The 22,150-nt window shown below is 41.6% G+C and overlaps 1 protein-coding gene across 2 annotated transcripts in view; it reads left to right on the top strand.

The window, feature by feature from the left end:
* Positions 1-22,150, top strand: part of drp2 (dystrophin related protein 2) — a 258,344-nt gene that overhangs the window by 140,178 nt on the left and 96,016 nt on the right. The window contains exon 2 of one of the 2 annotated variants that reach the window (XM_066649312.1): positions 290-458. In XM_066649312.1, coding sequence (XP_066505409.1) covers positions 412-458 — 47 coding nt within the window. In that variant the 5' untranslated portion in view covers positions 290-411. Of the gene's footprint in view, positions 1-289; positions 459-22,150 lie in introns of those variants that run through there. The other variant, XM_066649310.1, reaches the window with a different exon arrangement.

Genomic DNA, 22,150 nt, shown 5'->3' with positions numbered 1-22,150 from the left:
TGTGTCTGTGTGGGTTTCCTCCGGGTGACTGTCTGTGAGGAGTGTGGTGTGTTCTCCCTGTGTCTGTGTGGGTTTCCTCCGGGTGACTGTCTGTGAGGAGTGTGGTGTGTTCTCTCTGTGTCTGCGTGGGTTTCCTCTGGGTGCTCCGGTTTCCTCCCACGGTCCACGTTTTTTTTCTTGCATTTTTCATCGCCTGTGTCTGTAGCATGATTACAATTATTACAAGATGCTCTGGATAACAGTGTCTGTCAAATGTCATTAATGTAAACGTTTTGTGTTTGTATCACAGCTGCGGGGCGGCCCTTGTGGCCGAGATGCCGCTGTGTGCCCTGCCAGTCAGAGGTGGACCCTGAGGGGCAGGAGCTGCCCAGCGAGAGCAGGGAGCAGAACGTCAAGCTTCACGACCACGACATGAACCTCTGCTGGAATGAGATCAAGCGCAAATCCCACAACATCAGGTACGTTCACTCCACTGTCTCAGTGTAAAGTCATGTCACATCACTGGGGTGATACACTCAATATATATTACGGAATATTTTTTCTAATTTATTTCTTTTTTAATATGAAAACTTAAATATTTGTATTTATTATTTATATATATTATTTTCAACTGAACTAAGACTACCATTGTACCTTTGAAGTCAAATTTACATGGTTTCTTTATAAATAAAAATGTATTGTACAGCTGACACTTACACGTTACAAGGTGAAGAGGAGCGTTTACTCTAACAGCAGACTTTAAACATCACAAAATAAGAGGAATGACAACGTAACAGCAGCAGAAGCCCCATTCCACCTTAAATACTGCTTTAAAAATGTATATATATTTGTATATATTGCTCACCTATGGATTTTTGAACTGCACGTTGTTGATCATTTGTTCCAGTCATTGGAACATCACACACCACACACTATATATATATATACAATGACTGGAACAAAAGATCAACAATGTGCAGTTCAAAAATCCCCAGGTGAGCAAGGCAACGGAAGGAAGGGGAGGTAGAACCAAGAGCCAAAAGGGGAGACCCATCCTCCTCTGCTCAAACTACTGAGAGAAATGAACAGCATCACCATTTAAGTCTGTCGTTACGCTCAGATGAACTGATATTATTGTAGTAGTATTATTGTATAATGGAATAATGTTTTATGGCCAAACGCTTAATACAAAAACTTACAACTAAATAAATAAATAAAATGGACAAAGGTATCAGTCTGAGGCAGTTGTGATAATAGCATCCATCTGAGGGTTATTTATTAGAGTCCATTTCTACTTCAGTTTAGACAAACAAGCCCATCGTCTTTCATCAATACATAGATAAACAGCCAAAACGAGGAAAGGAAGGGAATTTTTACTAATGAAAAGCACAGAAATAAACTCCAGGGGCTGGTTTCTCAGACAGGTTTAACGCTCAGCCCGAGACTATATCCTCCTTTTAATGGAATATTATAATTCAAAATGCTGCGTAGTCCAGGACTAGGCTTAATCCCTGTCTGGGAACCAGTCGTATGACATTTTCTCTATTTTTAAAGTGCTTATACTGAAATGAGATACAAAACTCTTACAAGTTAGTGGCATATATTAATCTCTAATGTGAAAAAAGGAGCCCTCTGAGTTTAAAGGGCTCTGATAATAACATCCGCTCATAATAATTGATCTGTTCACTGTCAGACTTCATAGCTGGTGAGTTTTTTAGCTGCTAAGAGTCTATAAGGTTCTCTAGAGGACTGCAGTAAGAAGTCATCAGCACAGTAAGCACACACAGCTGTTTTGCATGTCATTTGTATGGCTGCAGTGCATTCTGGTTTATTTACGCGCTTAGCCCTTTAATTACTGTCTTGACCTCGGCGCTTCTCCAGGGATATATGGAACAGCGTGTGATTGGTTCAGACAACAGCCCCCCAGCACACACCCGCCTGCAGCTTGTAATAATAGGATCATCCTGAAATGCTGTACAGTCGTGGATGCAGTCAGCATTCTGACATCATCCAGCCCTGGAGACAGTATGATTGGACACAACTATCAGGTCTAATGGCTGCAGACAGAATACTAAGTGTTTTCCACTAGAGATCTTCAGGGAATATATCAGGACCTTCCAGACCACTGGGCATCTTTTCAGCCAGCTGAGTTTTCAACAGACAGCTCTTTGGCCGTGTTCTGATGGACCTGTTCTGTCTTTGCATTCTTATTACACCATGTACCTAAGAGTTTGTAGCTGCCTTGCTGCAGTCACAGCTTTTGGTCTTTTAAATTAACACTAGGTAAGAGTTGGTGTTTTTGCTCCTGGGCTCCCCCTCCAGTTGCAGAGTGTATTTTGCTTTTGCAGCACTGTCCTGAAATCGAGGGAGGTGGGAGGGAAGAGCGCAGGACACCATACCTCTTTCCTTCCACCTCCCTCGATTTCAGAACAGTGCTGTAAAACAAGGGGGAGTGGGAGGGAAGCGGGATGGTTTCATACCCTCCTCCAAAAGTTATATAATGCAATTTCTGCATTGCTGAGCCCAGAGTAGCAATGAGAAAGGCTCTGTTCTCTGTGTTGCAGGTCAGCGTAGCATCTCACTGATTTTTAAGCTGTAATTCTTAAAAGGTAACGATACTACCTACAGCTGCTGTAACACTTAAGGTTGGAAGAAGCTGTGAGCATTTGATGCCATTCAGCCTTGAGAATGTGTGTGAGGTCAGCTGCAGATGTTGAATATGAGTTAGTTCTGGATTATAAACAAAACCCCAACGGTACTGGGTGGAGATCCATCACTCCAGAGATGCCACGGGCCGAAGCTGAAGGGAGTCATACCCCTCTAGACTGTGCTTGGCATCCAGCATGGTGATATACCCATATGTTTTCTCTTTTTCAATGAGGTGTATATATATATAAACATTCGGAGTGTCTACAAACTTTTGGACACATGAGGCTAACAGACTAATGAGCTGGCAGAGATTACTTTGTTACGAGACTTTTGTTTGAGTGTTGAGTCACTCAGTGTTTCATTTGTTTTATGAAGAATCTGAAAAAAGCCACGGCATGATCTCAAAGCTTTTGTTCTAAAGTGATTCTTCATGAATAATTCACCTTTAATTTCAGAAGCAAAAACATTTTCTCAGACAGTATGACACTGGGAAAACAACAAGTCAAATGAGCTTTCAGAGGGGGAACAGTGGCACTTTTTGTCATAATCAGCAGACAGTAACGTATTGTTTGTGTGTTGTGCTCTGGAAGGAATGTCTCCTGGGGGTTAGATGGGAGGACGGAGGATTCTGGGAATGTGTTTCTTTTTTTTGACGAGAGTACCATCGTGAAGATGTTTCAAGACTGTTCACTCATCCCACGTGTTCCAGCTGCGAGGGGGTGCTGATGGAAACATTCTCCACACACCCACAGAGGGGAAATCACATTAAACACACAAAGTGACAGTGTATCTGTATTAAAGCCCAGCTAATGAATTAGTATCAGTCGCCCGTAGTATTATAGATATCTACTGATGATATCACGGGATTCACACAGCTCCAGGGTCCTGGGGTTATGGGTTCTTTTCCTGTTTTATAAACATGAGGATTTGTTTTTCTCTTCCCATGCCACAAGGGTGTAAAGATTCCCTTCACATTGGTTATATACATAGTCTGTGCCATTGTTCTGTCAACTTCTCCAGGAATATTATGTTTCTTTTATTGTCTTTTACAATTTAAATTATTTTGTTTTACTGTTTGTATAAAGCTGCTTTCCTTTTATTGTTTCCATAAAGCTCTGCCATTGCATCCCCATTGTGTATGAAAGTTGCTCTATAAAATATTTGCCTTGCCTTCAATCCCTGCCTCTGGTCTATGAGAAGTTTGTGTGTTCTTAATGTTTCTGCTTGGGTTTCCTTCTTCAGATGCCCTGTTATCCTCCCACAGTCCCCAATAACACCTATTGGTAGATGGCTTGCGTATTGTGAGTGAATGTGAGTGAATGTGTGATGCCCTGTGATGGACTGGACCCGTGTCTGGGGTATGCCCAATGATTCTGGGAAGGCACCGGACACTCCATGGCCCTAAAGAAGATGAAGCAATTACAGAAAACAAACAAATGATATGAACACAAAACAGTGTCGTGGGAAGTATTAGAAATTCATATAAAACGGCTTGATACCTCACATTTAGCAAGAGAACAGTGTTATAAAATATGACAATTTATATTTTTGATAAAATAATACAAACCTCGAAAAGTGGTGATAAACAATAACTGAAAGAACAATGAATTCAGAAATACATTTATATAAGGCTTCTGTGACAAATAAGGAGCTACCATCATTAATCAGCAAAGAGATTTGTTTTTATTTAAATTTAAAATGTAATTCATTCATGAGTTTAAATTCCTTATTCATTCATTGATCTTCTGTAATTGATTCATCCTGTTCAGTGGGCTGGAGCCAACCTGGAATCATGGGCACAAGAGAAATCCACCCTTGACAGGTCCCTATGAAATTATCATTCATTCATTCATTATCTGTAACTCTTATCCAGTTCAGGGTCACAGTGGGTCCAGAGCCTACCTGGAATCATTGGGCCCAAGGCAGGAACACACCCTGGAGGGGGCGCCAGTCCTTCACAGGGCGACACACACTCACTCACTCACACATTCACACCTATGGACACTTTTGAGTCTCCAATCCACCTACCAACGTGTGTTTTTGGAGCACGGGGGGAAACCGGAGCACCCGGAGGAAACCCATGCAGACACAGAGAGAACACACCACACTCCTCATAGACAGTCACCCGGAGGAAACCCACACAGACACAGAGAGAACACACCACACTCCTCACAGACAGTCACCTGGAGGAAACCCACACAGACACAGGGAGAACACACCACACTCCTCATAGACAGTCACCCGGAGGAAACCCACACAGACACAGGAAGAACACACCACACTCCTCACAGACAGTCACCCGGAGGAAACCCACGCAGACACAGGGAGAACACACCACACTCCTCACAGACAGTCACCCGGAGGAAACCCACACAGACACAGGAAGAACACACCACACTCCTCACAGACAGTCACCCGGAGGAAACCCACACAGACACAGGAAGAACACACCACACTCCTCACAGACAGTCACCCAGAGGAAACTCATATTAAGCCCCAAATATTAAGCCCCATAAATAGATAGCAGAATCAGCCACATTTTTGTATCACTCAGGCTCTATTAATCTACTGCTGTTTTTCTACTATTACACACTATTTTCAGTGTAATAAGTTTTGGTCCAACAACTTTTGTAATGTTCAGTTCTTTATGTTCTTAACAGCTCATAGGGTCATAACATTTTGACCATTGTAACCCTGTCTCCTGTGTGGACACTAATGCCTTATTAATGGCATTATAATTACTATTATCAAACCCAACACTCAGGGGTCAGCTATTACACTGAGAACGCACTTAAGGGACTTGGAAGTTTGAATTCTGTTTTTGTGTGTGTGTGTGTGTGTGTGTGTGTGTGTGTGTGTGTGTGTGTGTGATGAGAGAGCGAGAGAGAGAGAGAGAAAGAGATGATTATCATGAGGCACTGAGAAGGATCAGTGTCAGTTGTTTTGAAGTTCACAAGAAAGGCTTTTATCATGTTTTCAAAACAGGGTTCTTGCCTTTGACCAATTCCAGTTCAGAAATATGAGAAATGTTGCATGGCAGGAGTCTTTCAGGCCGGGGGATTTTTTAGAGACTTTGCCATTAAAAAGCTCTGAAACAGAACTTGTTGCTGGGTACATTCACCTTTCTGCCATAGATTTAATGGACACTAAATGTACAGTTGCTGAGGGTTTTATCAGCTGCTGTGAGACTCAGTGCCATCTCACTGTAGTGTTTTGTATTGTTTCAGTTACTAATCACATTTCCATGCAGTTGGGATGCAGTGCAAAATGTAAATAACAATGATGTGCAAATCTTGTAAACTATATATTTAATAGAAAATTGTACAAAAAGGACACATTTTCTTGATTTAAAATTATATATATTTACCCAGTTTAAATTTGACCCCAGCAACACGTTCTAAAAATTTTGCCTCAGGGGCATTTTTACATTGTGTTACATCACCTTTTCTTTTAACAACACTCTGTAAGCGTTTGGGAACTAAGGAAACCACTTGCTGTAGTTTTGAAAGTAAAATGTTTTCCCATTCTTGTTTGTTAAAGAATTCCAGCTGCTGCTCAGCAACTCTGGGCCTCAGTTGCAGTGTTTTTTTTTTTTTGTTTCATAAGCACCTTAATTTTATTTAAGGAACCAAGCTATTCTAATCCATGCAGAATATATATATATTAAACAGAGGCATTAGTGTTTTTCTTGTTCATTTAAAAATAAATACTAGATGGTCTACCACCAAAGAACAAAAGAGAACAAGAAAATTTTGTTTATTTTAAGAATTACAATTACTTATTTATTCAATGTAACAGAGTAAAGCACGTGAAGTTTAAGGAGGCTGTGTTTAGCTATGTGCAGTTTTATAAACACACTAATGCCACAAAACATCTCCCCACCACTTCCCTTTACAATATTTCAGGCAAATAAACACACGTGAAATAAGACAAATTCAGCAGTCCCCCTCTTTCTGTGATATATAATACGTGTGTAAATATTGCTGAGTTCTGAGTCGTCCTGCTGAACTTGTCAACTAACCATCGCTGAGCTGAGGCCGTGGCCAACGCACATGGTGTCGCACCAAACACAGCCCCAGAAACACACACAAACGGAGCTTGTTCCTGTCTTATTTTCTATTATTCAGCCATGGTTCGCACTGAAGAACCTACTGTTCTTTGGGTCCAGCTGGGAAGGAATTTTTCTAGTAAGCGAACCAGTTCACGTCGGTGGAAGCATGACGAACGGTTCCAAATTTATGTCACGAACTGGAATGTGAAATATGGCTGAACTAACAGTTCCTGTGTTTATAAAAAGTCATGTGTCCATAGAGCCGCACACAGCCACCTTAAACTTCACATGTTACACTGAATAAATAAGTCATTGTAATTCTTAAAATCAACAAAATGTTCTTGGTCTCCTTTGTTCTTTGGTGGTAGATCACTTAGTATTTCTTTTTAAATAAATTGAAAAAAAACAAACAAAGAAACAAACAATAACACTGATGCTGGTGTTATATATTATGAAGAAAACTTGCTCCTTTTTTCATTTCTGCATTTATTACCTGCCCTCCGTATTCTCTGTAAACACAATAATAACACATCATAAAAACCACACATAAACAAAGACACTGATATGAAGCACCTGAGCTTCTCCAGACCTTCCAATGACACGGAGATGCGTTTTTTCTTTCCTGTTTTTGAAATGCCAAAACACCTCTGTGACTATGGCTAATGGCTAATGGCTAATGGCGGTCCGGCTAAGCTTAGCTTGCCTAGTTTCTTTTTTTCTTGTTTGGCCCATCCCAGCATTTTTGGAAAATGTTGCTGGCATCAAATTCAAATACAGGGATATATTTATATAAAAAATCTCTGTTTCAGTGTTTAAGAGGATTTAGGATACAAGGATTAAATGATTTGCACGTCACTGCATTCTGTTTTTATTCATGTTTTGCAATGTCCCAAATTATCTGCAAATGACAGATTTAGCACCAGGCCTTTTTTTTTTTTTAAATCTCTCAGACATATTACGGATCAAACCTGAATCTGATAATTTACTGAAGATACTGATGTATCATTTTAATATCAACATTGCAAATAGAAACAAAATTATCTATTCACAAGAGCTGCAATTATTATTTCTCCAGTGATCCTGCATCACGTAATGGAACAGCCACTTTAGTGTAACACAGTTGATTGGATGTTTCAGAAATTCTATAAGAAATCTGTTTTAAAACATGGCCACCACTATGTTGAGTATAAACGGTTTAGTTCAGGGACTAACAACAGTCTGACTTTTCATCTCCTGTTATGTGCTTTTCATGGAAAGAAATACATTATCACTTTTAATGATATTGTTCACTGCGATTTGGCAAAATAAATAAATAAATAAATAAATAAATAAATAAATAAATAGATTGCTCATTTAGTGTCGTTTAAAAGGTTTCAAAAATGTCAAGCCTTGTGCCTGGGGCTCTTCTCTTGTTTTTTATGTATAGCAGCTCTGGGTCTTTTAAGTTGGAAAGATATGTTTTTATTCACGGAAACTCATTTGAACCTTGAGTTGTTCGATTTTGTAGCACTTTTGGTAAAACAGCTTTCTCCCGATATTAGGAGATATTCCACTTTTCAGTAATAAAAAATAAGTCAATGTTACCTACTTATGGAGCAGGAATAGAGCAACATCCTCATCTCAGTTTGTGCTGTTCAACATTTGGAGTTCTTTCGATTGTCTTAAAAATAAACTCAGAAACAGAGAGAGAGAGAGGTAAAGGGAGAGAGAGAGAGAGTAGAGCGAGAGAGAGAGAGCGAGAGAGAGAGAGAGAGAGAGAGAGAGAGAGAGGGAGGGAGAGTAGAGCGAGAGAGGGGGAGAGAGAGAGAGAGAGCGAGGGAGAGACAGACAGAGAGAGAGAGTGTAGAGGGGGAGAAAGAGAAAGAGAGAGAGTAGAGCGAGAGATGGGGAGAGAGAGAGAGAGAGAAAGGGAGCGAGGGAGAGACAGACAGAGAGAGAGAGAGCAAGGGAGAGACAGACAGAGAGAGAGCGCGAGGGAGAGACAGACAGAGAGAGTAGAGAGCGAAGGAGAGACAGAGAGAGAAAGCGAAGGAGAGACAGAGAGAGAAAGCGAGGGAGAGACAGACAGAGAGAGAGAAAGAGAGCAAGGGAGAGACAGAAACAGAGAGAGAAAGCGAGGGAGAGACAGACAGAGAGAGAGAGAGAGAGAGAGAGAGAGAGAGAGAAGCATACCTGACTGAGAACATTTTTCTTTAGCCATTTACCAACACTGGGGCTTGCAAAGGCTGAGGAAAATCATGATTGAAATCATGAACATCACCTCTAATGCATAAAAATAAATGCATTTTATTTACAATTAAAATATTGGTTAGAAGAATCACAGTTAGATATCTCCCTACATCATTCAGCCTTCATAATGCAGTTTGTTTACTAAGTACCTGTCGACCTTATGCACAGCCCAGTTTCCACAGAAAGCACCATGCCGTGTTTTTGGCTGCCACAGACTACATGCCGGCACTGGAGAGAGTGAGTCACTTGCGTCATTCTCGGGGACAAGAGATGAAGTCTTATTAACGCCGAGGGTTGTGTCTGCGCGGCTGCAGGCGTGCTTGCGCTAGCGAGTGGTAGTGTGCCATGTTTGTGCCAGGGCTGGCAAACAAACTCAACTTTTCAGACGCTCTAATGAAGGAACAAATCAACAGGGACTTATAAGTGCATGAATTATTTAGAGACTATCTGCTCAGCAGCAGTGAGAGGAATTAAACCACAACCATCAGCTGGACCAAACCTCTTCTCAGGACCCATGCTGCTGATACACCCACTCTGAATGTTGTAATGTGCCAGCACACAGCTCTGTGGGGCTGGATACTCAGGACTTGCCTGTGCTTTAAAAGTCCTGCCTGTGTGTTTAAGTAAAAAGGCCTGTCTAACACAGTGTTCTTAGTAGGGCGTTTTTGGGTTGGGCAAGACTTTGAAAAGTTGCATAGACTCTACAAGAAGAGAGAAAACAAGAAAAAAACAAGAAAAAAAAAAACAAGAACAGATTGAAAGACCCAAATAACTAAATAACGTTCCTTGCAAGCGTTGCCCAGTCCAACCTGAAGGAGTATCAGTAATCAAAAAACACTTATTTCTTGCACCACTTGCTGCTCTCCAGTCTGTTTTCGTGCTCGAAACGGTGGCTTTCTTTCTCTGTTCACAGCAGAGAAATGGCATTTTGGAGGTTTTTAAACAATAAAGAGACCTCCTCCAAATGTTGAAAAGCATGAACAGAGGTAAGGATATTGATTCCTGCTCCATAGGAAGACATAGTGACTTATTTTAGCTGCAGAAGGAACTGACACTAAATTCGAGAGGGCTAATGGCATGAAAGTAAACGCAGACTGAAAGCGCTACAAAAAGAAACAACTCAAGTTTTTTTGGTAATTCAAACATTGAATAAAATAAATAACACTCCACAGACAAGTTACACTTCAGCCACATACAAACATACCCCCCCCCCCCCCCCCCCCCAAAACGTAACGCGAAGTTTCTGAAAGTAAATGTGACAACAGAGTTTCCCCACAATTTTAGACTTTCTCTTTAAATCCTCATGGAAACCTTTTATGGATGTTGGGTGACCAGGAGATAAAAATGTGGTGATCATTTTCTGAGTGTAATAAACCGCCTATCTCTTGCCAAATCATGTATAAATTAGCTGCATGTAAAATTTGAGCATTTGGATGTTGTTGTTTCGTACAGATTTAAGCCAGACTTAACCCTACTTCCTGTCCTCTCACAGGAAATTGGGCTCCTTGAAAATTGCTCTTCTGCCAAGCCTAGTTAGTGTCTCTTTTCCTCTCCCTCTCTCTCTCTCTCTCTCTCTCTCTCTGGCTCTCCTCTCATTCCTTTCTTCTTCACTCTGTAGCCTCTGTCCTTGAAAATATATGTTTGGAACCTGTCAGCTCCATGCAGATTATCTCTTTATTAATCCCAGCTGTGTAGAGACCGTGCATTTCAACATCTGTGTGTGCCCCTGCTGAAATAGGACGAATACTCAGCAGGGACTGTCCTCTTAAGACTTCACTTTAAACCTGCGATACACAGATTAATAACAGCAGCTTTATATAATTAACTCATCATTCAAGAAATTCTCTAATCTCATAGGAGCTGAAGTCAGACTCTACAACAAAGGTTTTCTAGAGGTAAATAAACTCATGATGTGAGACTGTGATGACTTTCTGTGTGATTCATTCCAAGCCTCTGCCAGAACTTTACTGTTGTTTCTAATTCATCCCAAAGGCAGCAGATGTTTTGTCATGGGACATGGCTATTGGCTACTCTAAAATCTGTGCTTGTGTGTGTATGTGGATGAATGTCTGTTGGTGTGTGTGCCCAGATATGGATTGGCACTCTGTCCTGGGTCAACCCCTTAGTGCCCAACGCAGTCCTCCAGGTGGATGGTTGTTCCTGGTCCTCACCAACATTTGTGTTGATTGAGTGTTGAACGGAACGGCTTTGTGTGCAGTGCTGCTCTCAACCGACACCATCTAAATGTTCTTTTACAATTTGTGTTTTTCATGATTATTACACACAGTATAAATCCATCTGTAGTATGCAATACATTCATTCATTCGTTCATTCGTTCATTAACTGCTTATTATGAACAGGGTCAGGGTGTGACTAGAGCCTACCAGGAGTCACTGAGCAGTGAAACACTGTGAACAGAGCTCCAGTCAACCACAAAACAATTCCATATGGTTTACCTAATTACCTAATTACACTATTTGCTGGTTCTCCAGTCTGTTCGCATGCTCAAAACCTATGGAGACAGATTAGCCTCAAAACACTTTACAAATGCGTAAATGTTAAGCCAATGGAGTCACAGTCCCGCCTACAGGGCGTTGTTTTGCTGCGGCCCTAAGAGCAACAGGTTAGTCCTGAAACACTGGGCGTAGGTGGGTAATATTGGCTTATGTTTGCTGTTTCGGATCACTTAAGGTGGATTTCTCCAAATTTGGGAGAAAAGTGCTACAAAACTAAACAAATGGAGTTACAAATGAGTTTCTGTGGTAATTCAGTGAATAAAACTTCTTACAAACACCAGTCGTTTTTCGCCTCAAACACACAGTTATTCCACCTTAAAAGTGTTTCCACACAAACGCAGATGTCCCCTTCAAACAAAAGCAAAGAACAAACACTTAAAACACGTGAAACAGTGTAATGAGGCTGTTTGGTGTCATCCGAGGAAGTTTCCCACCTCATGGTTGTGAAGAACTTAAAAAAATAAAAATAATAAGAAAAGAAAGCTTGTGTGAGTGTGTGTATGTTGTGTAAATAAGCTCTTTTGTACATACACTGCACCTCATGCGGTGGGTACATGCATGTCTCCGTATGAGTTCCTGTGGTTCATACAGGTCGGACATGTTTGTGCGCGATGTGAAATGCCTCAAAAGTGAATCGACTTCCTCTGGAGCTCTGTGCATGTGCACTTTTGTTAGTGAAGCGTCTGATGTGGAGAATGTAGGTTAAGGAGGTGAGACACACTGAGAGGGAAGGCGAAGCTAAATTGAAAGACTCATTTCCTGCTGGCTCTTAGACCCAATTCAGTCACTGTGCCACAGCTGCACTAAATTCAAATATACATCACTCCCTGATCTCCGGGGTGGAAAAAAGCGCACCGCAGACGAAGCATATGATCAGCCGATGCTGCATTTGTTGACAGTGTGGAAAAGGCTTGTCACATTTTCCAGCAGCTGAAGTGCCTCCTTTTCAAACACCGCAGATTTCTATGCAGTCCCGGCAGTCATGAATGCAAATAAGATGCAGATATTTTTGGGGGCACACCCACAGCCAGGATTGAAAAGAAGACCCACATAAAGCTATTTAGACTTTTTTTTAAAATTACTCAATGAAGCCTTTTGTCGGTTGAATTCGGATTGATTTTTATTTGTTGAAATATTAGAAATGTATTTGCTCCAATTCTCCATTACACACCATTTCTCCTTTGCTTCCATGAGAGATTTTTTATTACCACCCAGGGGAAAATCCATTTACTATTGGTTGGATTTATTGATTGAGCCCAGTGAAATATTGTGGAGAACGGAACTTCTCGTCTTGTTCTCACATCTATTATGTACATGCTTTCAGAAAGATTTCCAATTGATTCAGGCATCTTAGAGTATTGTTTAACCCTTTAACCGTTTACTCTTCCTTTTCCTCATATTAGTGAAGAAACGATGATTATGATGATATTTTAAAGTCAGCCTTCAACTGGTGTAAGAGTTTCTGTTTCTGTTCTTCTGGAAGACTTTAGAACATTTGTGTGAGGATTTGATGTCAGCCACATAATTATTAGTGAAGACTGGTACCCTATGTTGGATGAGTACTCCTGTCACTCCAGTTCATCTTGGAGGTATTGGATGGAGCCCTAGTCCCCACTGGCGTTGAACAGCATGAGCGTAAAGAATGCCCAAACATTTTTAAACCAGAGCTCATTTTTACAGAGCTCTGTTTGAAGTAATTCAGCAATGGGTTAAAAAGGACAACTAGAAGCACAGCTAATTTTGCAGGTTGCACTTTTTGCTGCTTGTGTTTCTGTTCAGATTCGGCTCGTATCGATGAGCTGAAGCAGACGAGGAGGGATCTGGAACAGGTTGCGTTGTCCTTTGTCAAAGAAATGAGCTTCAGTCTTGTCGTTGGGGAGCTTCTTGTAGAATAAGCTCCCTGTAGGCTGTTCTTATTGATTTTTTGCTTCTTGCTCTGGCTGATATTGTGCAGCTGGAACGATCCCTAAGACCATTGCACATGGCTGCTCCTAATGCGGTACAGTCCTACCTGGGTAAATGATCAGGACTGATGACATTGTCATGATAGACGTCTAAGAGCAGTCATTGTTCTTCGTGAAATTACTTCTCATTCTCACTCTGATAAGTTGCGAACAACAGTCACTTGTTTTCACTGATTGATTTACCATTCCTTCCAATTACAGACTTATTCTTTCTTTTTGTTGTATGTTCACCATTGCACCCTCATTTCAGATCTTTAATTCTTCATTCATATCGCCCTTATCCTGTTATCTGTTTTGCTCTGGTGTCGGCCAGAGCTGGATGGATTCTTCTTTTCAGTCATTGTCGCTCTCACTGATCCTCCCTTTGCACTGTAAATGTGGAATGGTGTGTGGTGTTTTAGGAACACTCTCAGAAAAGAGAGTGCATTATAGGCCACTAAATGTAAAAAATGTGCAAATGTGGTTTTAAAGGGGACATATTATACCTCTTTTTAAACACGTTAGAATATGTCTATGGGCTACAAAACATGTTCAAGAAGTTCTTTGCACAAAATCACTCACATAAAGAGATATCACCAGCTCTATTCTTGTCAGTTTCAGTCCCTTTCAGAATCAGCCATTTAAGGGCTCTGTCACTTTTATGCAAATAAGCTGTTGCTGGTCAGACCCCACCCATCCCATGTTTACCACACGTGAAAATGACAGAAAACACAGGTGCTATCCATCCCTATCTGTACGACCCAGAGTCAGACCCAGAGCAAGACCTGCACAGAGAACCGGTCCAGACTTTGAAAATTTGAACTCCACTAGTACTCTCCCTCTTTTTTTGGCTTAAGAATAATCAACCAGCCATATACAGAACCAAATGTGCTGTAAACAAACAGCATTTATTTAAAAATAATATATAAACATACAGTTTTAACATAATTATTTTTGTTACAAGCCCTCCAGCGCCCAGATCAGCATTCGTTTGCTTCTGTAACAGCTGAAGTCCTTAAGGTGGAATAGAAGAAAAAGAAGCAAATGTAGCTGTTTATTCTCCCGCTTGCAGCTTTTTGTCATCCTAAATGATCCAGGTGCCTGTAACTACTTCACTGTTTAAGGTGTTTAATGAAAACGTCAAATATGCCGGTGTTAGTGTAATTGTGTGAATATAGCAGCAGCACTTAATGTGGAACTGAAATTTCAAAGAACTCGACTTAGCACATAAATATGTCTTTTTTTATGTGGAATGAAATAGTAAGCAACTTTTAGGCTGTGCTGATGTGTTTGGGGACGTTTAAACGAGTACTAAACACTATAATGACATCAATATATGTTCAGTTTTCAGCTTCAGAGTTTGGTTCATGACACTGTGGCACTGTGAGGATTTTAAGACAGTGCACGCCACCTCTAAATATATTACCACGGCTCTGTATGTAGACTATTATTCATTAACAATCCAACCTTGAGAAGATCAGTCACAGGTTTACCTCACTGCTCAGTTCCCGCAGCTCAGTCTCGTGTAGTGTTTTTTTCCTCTTTTCATTTCCTGAAAGATAGTTTCTCTTCATCTTCTGATTATACACAAACTCTCCCTAACTTGAGACAAGGAGGGCCTTTGTTAACTTGCAGGCCCCTACGCAACGTGTGTAGTGAGCGTATAGGGCGGTCCGGCTCTGCCTGCACAAGCACCTTCATGAATGCCAGGTGTGATTCTATGCAAATTTCCCTAGTGTGATGCCACAATAAGGGGGTCATCCAAATGGCTCGTAGAAGCATATGACACCAAAATCTTTCAACTGACTCACAGAAAATGGTAGCGACCCAACTGGAAATACAAAAGCATGCAAAATGTGAGTTTTACATCATAATATATCTCCTTTAACGTCAAGGTCATTCATTCATTATCTGTAAGCGCTTATCCAGTTCAGGGTCACGGTGAGTCCGGAGCCTACCCAGAATCACTGGGTTCAAAGCAGGAACACACCCTGGAGGTGTCGCTAGTCCACCTACCAATGTGTGTTTTTGGACCGTAGGAGGAAACCGAAGAGCCTGGAGGAAACCCACACAGACACAGGGAGAACACACCAGACTCCTAACAGACAGGAGCAAGGACTTGAACCCACAACCCCAGGACCCTGGAGCTGTGTGAGAGCGACCTGCAGCACCATGGTGCCGCCCTTAAAGTCCAGGTGTTCCCTAAAAGTACATTACATGGTCTTCTCCAGAAGGAGAGGTGAATATTTGTATGCTTTCATTATAGGACTGTGTTAAATAAAAAAAACAGAAAAGACCAAAAGCTCCTGGCAATAATAGTAGCAGTGATTCCTATTAATTCATGTTTGCACAGTGGAATGCAATGCGAGAGTGCAGTCTTGCTGGTTGCATGTTCGTCCTGGCACACTGAGCTGGATTTAGACCTCCTGGCTCTTCCACAACAGCTATGTTTCCATTTCAGAGTGGCAGGCTTTTATTTGTTTCCCGTCCACTGTGCCATGGAGCACTGGCATACTGATGCTTGTCTGGCTGAGGCATTGTTTGATTTGTGGCTTTTGGAGGCATCCTAATAAAGCCTTGGAGAGACCTGGGATGACAGATGACCCCGCTCAGAGAGACTGGAAAAAGTCATTGCCTTCTGTTTGACTGGAAGTGTATGAACGATTTGTAATTTTCAATACTGTCACTGAGACTTAAATTATTGATTACATTAGTGATTATTTTCTTATTCCTGCTCCATTAGTGGGTAATATTGACTTTTGATAACTATTGATATTATTGGCTTTGCTGATTATTAGGTAGGAACCCACTCTAAATTCAGAAGAAACCATGAATGTAAACACACCGGAGTTAAAAACGAGATTCTGTGGTAATTGAAAGTGTATAAAAACTTACCGACAAGTTAAACTTACATCAACATACAAAAACAACAGTCCTTTTTCTCCTCAAACACACCATTCCACCTTAAAAGACATAGAGCTTCTGAACATAAACAAACCAGAGAGAACGGCAGTTCCCAGCAATCATAGATGTTTCCTTTAAAGGGAATATGTTATACCCCTTTTCCACAAGTTAACACAGTTACCTGCAGTCTTAATGGAATGTCTGTGACAAGCTTTACTCAAAATACCACAAGTATCAAATACCAGCAAAGTTTTGACCATGAAAATCACCATAACCATTTTTGTGTGTTTTAAAGAAACGTCTATTATTGTCGGGGAAATGCATTTCGATGCGCTGCGGTTTTTAAGGTGGAACGGTGTGTTTGAGGGGAAAAACGACAGCTGTGACACAAAGTGATCTGAAACAGCAAAAATAAGTCAATATCATCCACCTGTGAAGTAGGAATAGGTAGTAGGAATCCATATTTCGTTTTGAATAGTTTGGAGTTCTCTATGTTGTCTTTAAAAAAAAACTCCAGATGCCTCTGCACAGAGAGAGAGAAAGAAAGACTAGCGTACAGGACTGAGCCAGTTTATTTTTCTATTCCTTTACAGACTTCATAAACACATTAGACCAGCATTGAGCACACAAACAGACTGGAAATGCAGTATGTGTATGTGTATACAGTATATTACTACCATTATCATATGTTACAGTCCTGCTAAATAATTAAATCACAAATGTCGCTCCAGATTGTCCCACACAGATGTTCCATAGTTAAATGTGTGTGTCTTTTAAAGAGCGCACCTTAAATTGGACGTATATTCGACATGAAAAGCATTGGATAATGGCACCCACCTACAACCTCCCTATCTGCGCACGTGTGCAGTTTTTCCAATTATTTTTATGACAAATTACCATCATTGGTCCACTATGGACTGCACTCTCCCCATCAGCACTGTGCATAAGAAAGCCTTCCACATTTTAATCTCAGTCTGACAGCACTTGGGGAATGTGTACAAAAGCACTACTCCAAATGGTTCTGGAGGCAATGCTGCCTTCAAGGCAGAAGGAGGGTAATTGGTTACTTACCAACAGACAGGAATGAATGTGATTTGTTAAAACAGATTCTGTTCAAATACAGAACCATAAAGCTCCGTGTAGACCCCATGTTTGCCTGCTGTGACTTGATGAAATGACTCTGGAAGGACATAAATGTGCAGTATGATATACACATATTCATGTTTCATGATTTCGTAGAAGTTTTTGAACAATTTCAGTATTTTGTTTTGCTTGAAAGGTGGATAATGTAAGTAGCTGCCTCTGAGGAAGCTGCAGTGTTATAATGCTGTGCTGCCTCTGAGGAAGCTGCAGTGTTATAATGCTGTGCTGCCTCTGAGGAAGCTGCAGTGTTATAATGCCCTGCTGCCTCTGAGGAAACTGCAGTGTTATAATGCTGTGCTGCCTCTGAGGAAGCTGCAGTGTTATAATGCTGTGCTGCCTCTGAGGAAGCTGCAGTGTTATAATGCTGTGCTGCCTCTGAGGAAGCTGCAGTGTTATAATGCTGTGCTGCCTCTGAGGAAGCTGCAGTGTTATAATGCTCTGCTGCCTCTGAGTAAGCTGCAGTGTTATAATGCTCTGCTGCCTCTGAGGAAGCTGCAGTGTTATAATGCTGCGCTGTCTCTGAGGAAGCTGCAGTGTTATAATGCTCTGCTGCCACTGAGGAAGCTGCAGTGTTATAATGCTCTGCTGCCACTGAGGAAGCTGCAGTGTTATAATGCTCTACTGCCTCTGAGGAAGCTGCAGTGTTATAATGCTCTGCTGCCTCTGAGGAAGCTGCAGTGTTATAATGCTCTACTGCCTCTGAGGAAGCTGCAGTGTTATAATGCTCTACTGCCTCTGAGGAAGCTGCAGTGTTATAATGCTCTGCTGCTTATGAGGAAGCTGCAGTGTTATAATGCTCTGCTGCTTATGAGGAAGCTGCAGTGTTATAATGCTCTGCTGCCTCTGAGGAAGCTGCAGTGTTATAATGCTCTGCTGCCTCTGAGGAAGCTGCAGTGTTATAATGCTCTGCTGCCTCTGAGGAAGCTGCAGTGTTATAATGCTCTGCTGCCTCTGAGGAAGCTGCAGTGTTATAATGCTCTGCTGCCTCTGAGGAAGCTGCAGTGTTATAATGCTCTGCTGCTTATGAGGAAGCTGCAGTGTTATAATGCTCTGCTGCCTCTGAGGAAGCTGCAGTGTTATAATGCTCTGCTGCCTCTGAGGAAGCTGCAGTGTTATAATGCTCTGCTGCTTATGAGGAAGCTGCAGTGTTATAATGCTCTGCTGCTTATGAGGAAGCTGCAGTGTTATAATGCTCTGCTGCCTCTGAGGAAGCTGCAGTGTTATAATGCTCTGCTGCTTATGAGGAAGCTGCAGTGTTATAATGCTCTGCTGCCTCTGAGGAAGCTGCAGTGTTATAATGCTCTGCTGCCTCTGAGGAAGCTGCAGTGTTATAATGCTCTGCTGCCTCTGAGGCAGATTCTGAAGAAGTACATTCCTGCACATTTGAATTTTGAATGCTGCCTATGAAGCAGATTCTAAAGCAGTACATACTCAATCATAGCTAAAGTATTCAGGAATACTTCTTCAGAATCTGCCTCAGGGGCAACAGAGCATTATAACATTCTGCAGCTTCTCCTGGGGCAGTGAGTTACATTATCCTCCATTTAAGTGAAATGGAATACTGTAATTTTTGCAGCACTTCCAACAAATTATGAAACACAGCTGAGTCTACAGTAACACAAAATAAAATTATATTTCATATTTGTTTCTTCTTGATAGTCAGAGCAGGCAACCACTGGGGTCTAGGTGGAGCTTTACGGTTTTATGGCGCTGTATTTGAAAATCTCTGCCAAATCTGTTTTAACCAGTCACATTTATCCCTGCCTGTTGGCTGGTAACCAGTTCCTTCTGCCTTGAAGGCAGTGCTGCCTCCAGAACCATTTTGAGTAGTGCCTCTTCACACATGTACATTTAGACGGTGTGCCTCATGAACCGGTATTATCCCCACTGACAGTGTGTGTGACAGTGTTAGTGACTCAGACATCTGAAGCTTGAGTCGTGAAATGTGGTGGATCAACTGGCTTTGGTTCATTTCTTTTATGTGTGTGTGCGTGTGTATGTGTGTGTGTGAGTGAGTAGGTGAGAGAGAGATTAGGGAGGATATCTCTGGAAATACAGGTTTTAATGGAACCATCCCAGCCTGACTGCCTTTATTGAATCCAGTGATAAGTCATAAGGGGCTCCAGTAAATTACACATATCACCAGGTGGATCTTGTTTTTTTTTACTTTATTTCTCTGCCTATGTCTGTGGTAATTTTAGTATTCCTCTTTCTCTGTTTTTTCCTGCTTTGTCTTTCTATTATATTAAAATAAGGCCAAATATACTGATATATTGATTGATGGGACTAAAATACAAGATGGAGGATTAAAATACAGACATTCTGTAAACTTGACATTGCTCTCTTTTACAGACGTTTTTGTTTGTCCTTGTTTCACCATAAACCTTTGGTGTATTTTCATATCGTGCTGTATATTTCTCTCTATGTGCCCTTCTTCTCTCTTTCTTCCTTTGTTCAACTGCTGCCACTTACTGTCATATAGAGAAGTGAATGTTTTCCACTCAGCTGAGCTGAGCCTGAAGACACATTCCACTAATGGTGAGAAACAGAAAAGATAATCATGTTTGTAGCCCCTGCAGGGATTTCTGGCCACTGTCGATTTTTATCCAGTGCGCTGTTTGAAAAGACTGCAGCTCTCTGGGCAGCAGGGCTGCTTACTTTTTCAGTTTAGACTAAACAGATATAGAGCTTAGATCCAGCCGCAGTCTCCTTCAGCTTTCATGAAACATTACATTCATAAACTTTTGCAGGCTTCTATTTCTCACAACATGAGATTTCATTAGAATTAACACGTGCTAGCTGCTGTTTTCTAATATCAACAGCATGTAAAGTGGCAGTTCAGCCTGCCGAAAACGAATGCGTTATTTATTGTGACTGCTAAACTAGCCACTGAGCTATAGGCTAGTAAATACAATCACTTTACCATTAGCATAACTCTTATCTCATCAAAGACACAATATAATTGAATAATGCTTGCTAAGTAGAGTTTATTAAGAAAGGGATAATATGAGGAGATAAGCACCGAGACTGAGAGTGTTAGGCTAATCTACTGAATAACACTCTCACCTTATAATTCCTTTCCAGATAAAGTCAGTGAGCCAATAAAATAAATAGTGGCCAAGGAGACAGAGGTTATATCATCTGTAAACTAGAATTACTGTTGCTTAAAAAGGTTTCAAAATCTATAGTGTTAGCTGCGGCTCTTAAGGTGGAACAGAGAAGACAGCAAGCTGGTGAATAACGGCAAGAAGACTCGTAAACGGACACATATAAGGATGAACTAAATGTTTGACTGTGAAAGTTGTGAAAAAGAAGCACATAAGAACCTCCTTATGATGGAAGGGCACATTGATAAATAACACCAGCCTTGTCTAGCAGTAAAGGCTTGTTAATGCAGGGAAATTGTGGCCGCTGGTTCACTTTTTTGTGTATATAGATGTTTTAGTGAAATGATGAACACTTTTCTGTGTAAATATGTTGATTATGGCACATTCTTCTTATGTTTTACGGCCCAAAGATGTTAAACTCGTCTCTTGTTTATTTGTTCAGTTTTCCTCAAACTGGCATTCTGGTCGAGCTTCACCTCTGGGGAGGAGAGGGAGGAGGCAGACAGCTCTCTCCACGGTTTTGAAAGTGTATTATAGTTCAGTTTTTAAACGCTTGCTAAAACGCTTTTTAAAAGATATCCACCACAGCAAAGAATGTTTTCCAGCGAAATGAGCCTCAAACTCCGCACTACTGGGCTTCTGCTGTTCTCCACCTGTTTTCGGAGCCAACCCTTAATATCTCCACACTGTATGATGGTATGGAAAACGTGGAACAAATAAAGATACAGCCAATCCCTATCAGAGGCCAAGAAGTGCTATAAACGTAATGTACCCTTTCAGCCAGAAGAGAGACACATTTTCTATCTCACCACACTCCTCACAGACAGTCACCCGGAAGAAACCCACGCAGACACAGAGAGAACACACCAAACAAAAATTCATTCATTGTCTGTAACTCTTATCCAGTTCAGGGTCGTGGTGGGTCCAGAGCCTATCCGGAATCCCTAGGTGCAAGGCAGGCACACACCCTGGAGGAGGCGCCAGTCCTTCACAGGGCGACACACACACACACACACACACCTACGGACACTTTTGAATAGCCGATCCACCTATGAATGTTGGAGGAAACCCACACAGACACAGGGAGAACAGACAACACTCCTCATAAACTGTCACCCGGAGGAAACCCATGCAGACACAGAGTGAACACACCACACTCCTCACAGACAGTCACCCGGAGGAAACCCACGCAGACACAGGGAGAACACACCAACTCCTCACAGACAGTCACCCGGAGGAAACCCACGCAGGCACAGGGAGAACACACCAACTCCTCACAGACAGTCACCCGGAAGAAACCCACGCAGACACAGAGAGAACACACCAACTCTTCACAGACAGTCACCCGGAGGAAACCCACACAGACACAGGGAGAACACACAAACTCCTCACAGACAGTCACCCGGAGGAAACCCACGCAGACACAGGGAGAACACACCACACTCCTCACAGACAGTCACCCGAAGCGGGAATTGAACCCACAACCTCCAGGTCCCTGGAGCTACCTGCTGCGCCACCGTGCCGCCCCTTCATGGTTTCTCATATAAACTCAAACCAATCTCACAAGTGTCAGGGCATTTGAAACTATATCCTTGGAGTTTTCTTTCTTTCTGTACCTGTGTTTATTAC

Source organism: Hoplias malabaricus, chromosome 17, assembly GCF_029633855.1.
Source record: "Hoplias malabaricus isolate fHopMal1 chromosome 17, fHopMal1.hap1, whole genome shotgun sequence".
Taxonomy (NCBI): domain Eukaryota; kingdom Metazoa; phylum Chordata; class Actinopteri; order Characiformes; family Erythrinidae; genus Hoplias; species Hoplias malabaricus.
The sequence above is the reverse complement of the archived record's forward strand: the minus strand, read 5'-3'. Positions and strand labels throughout refer to the sequence as shown.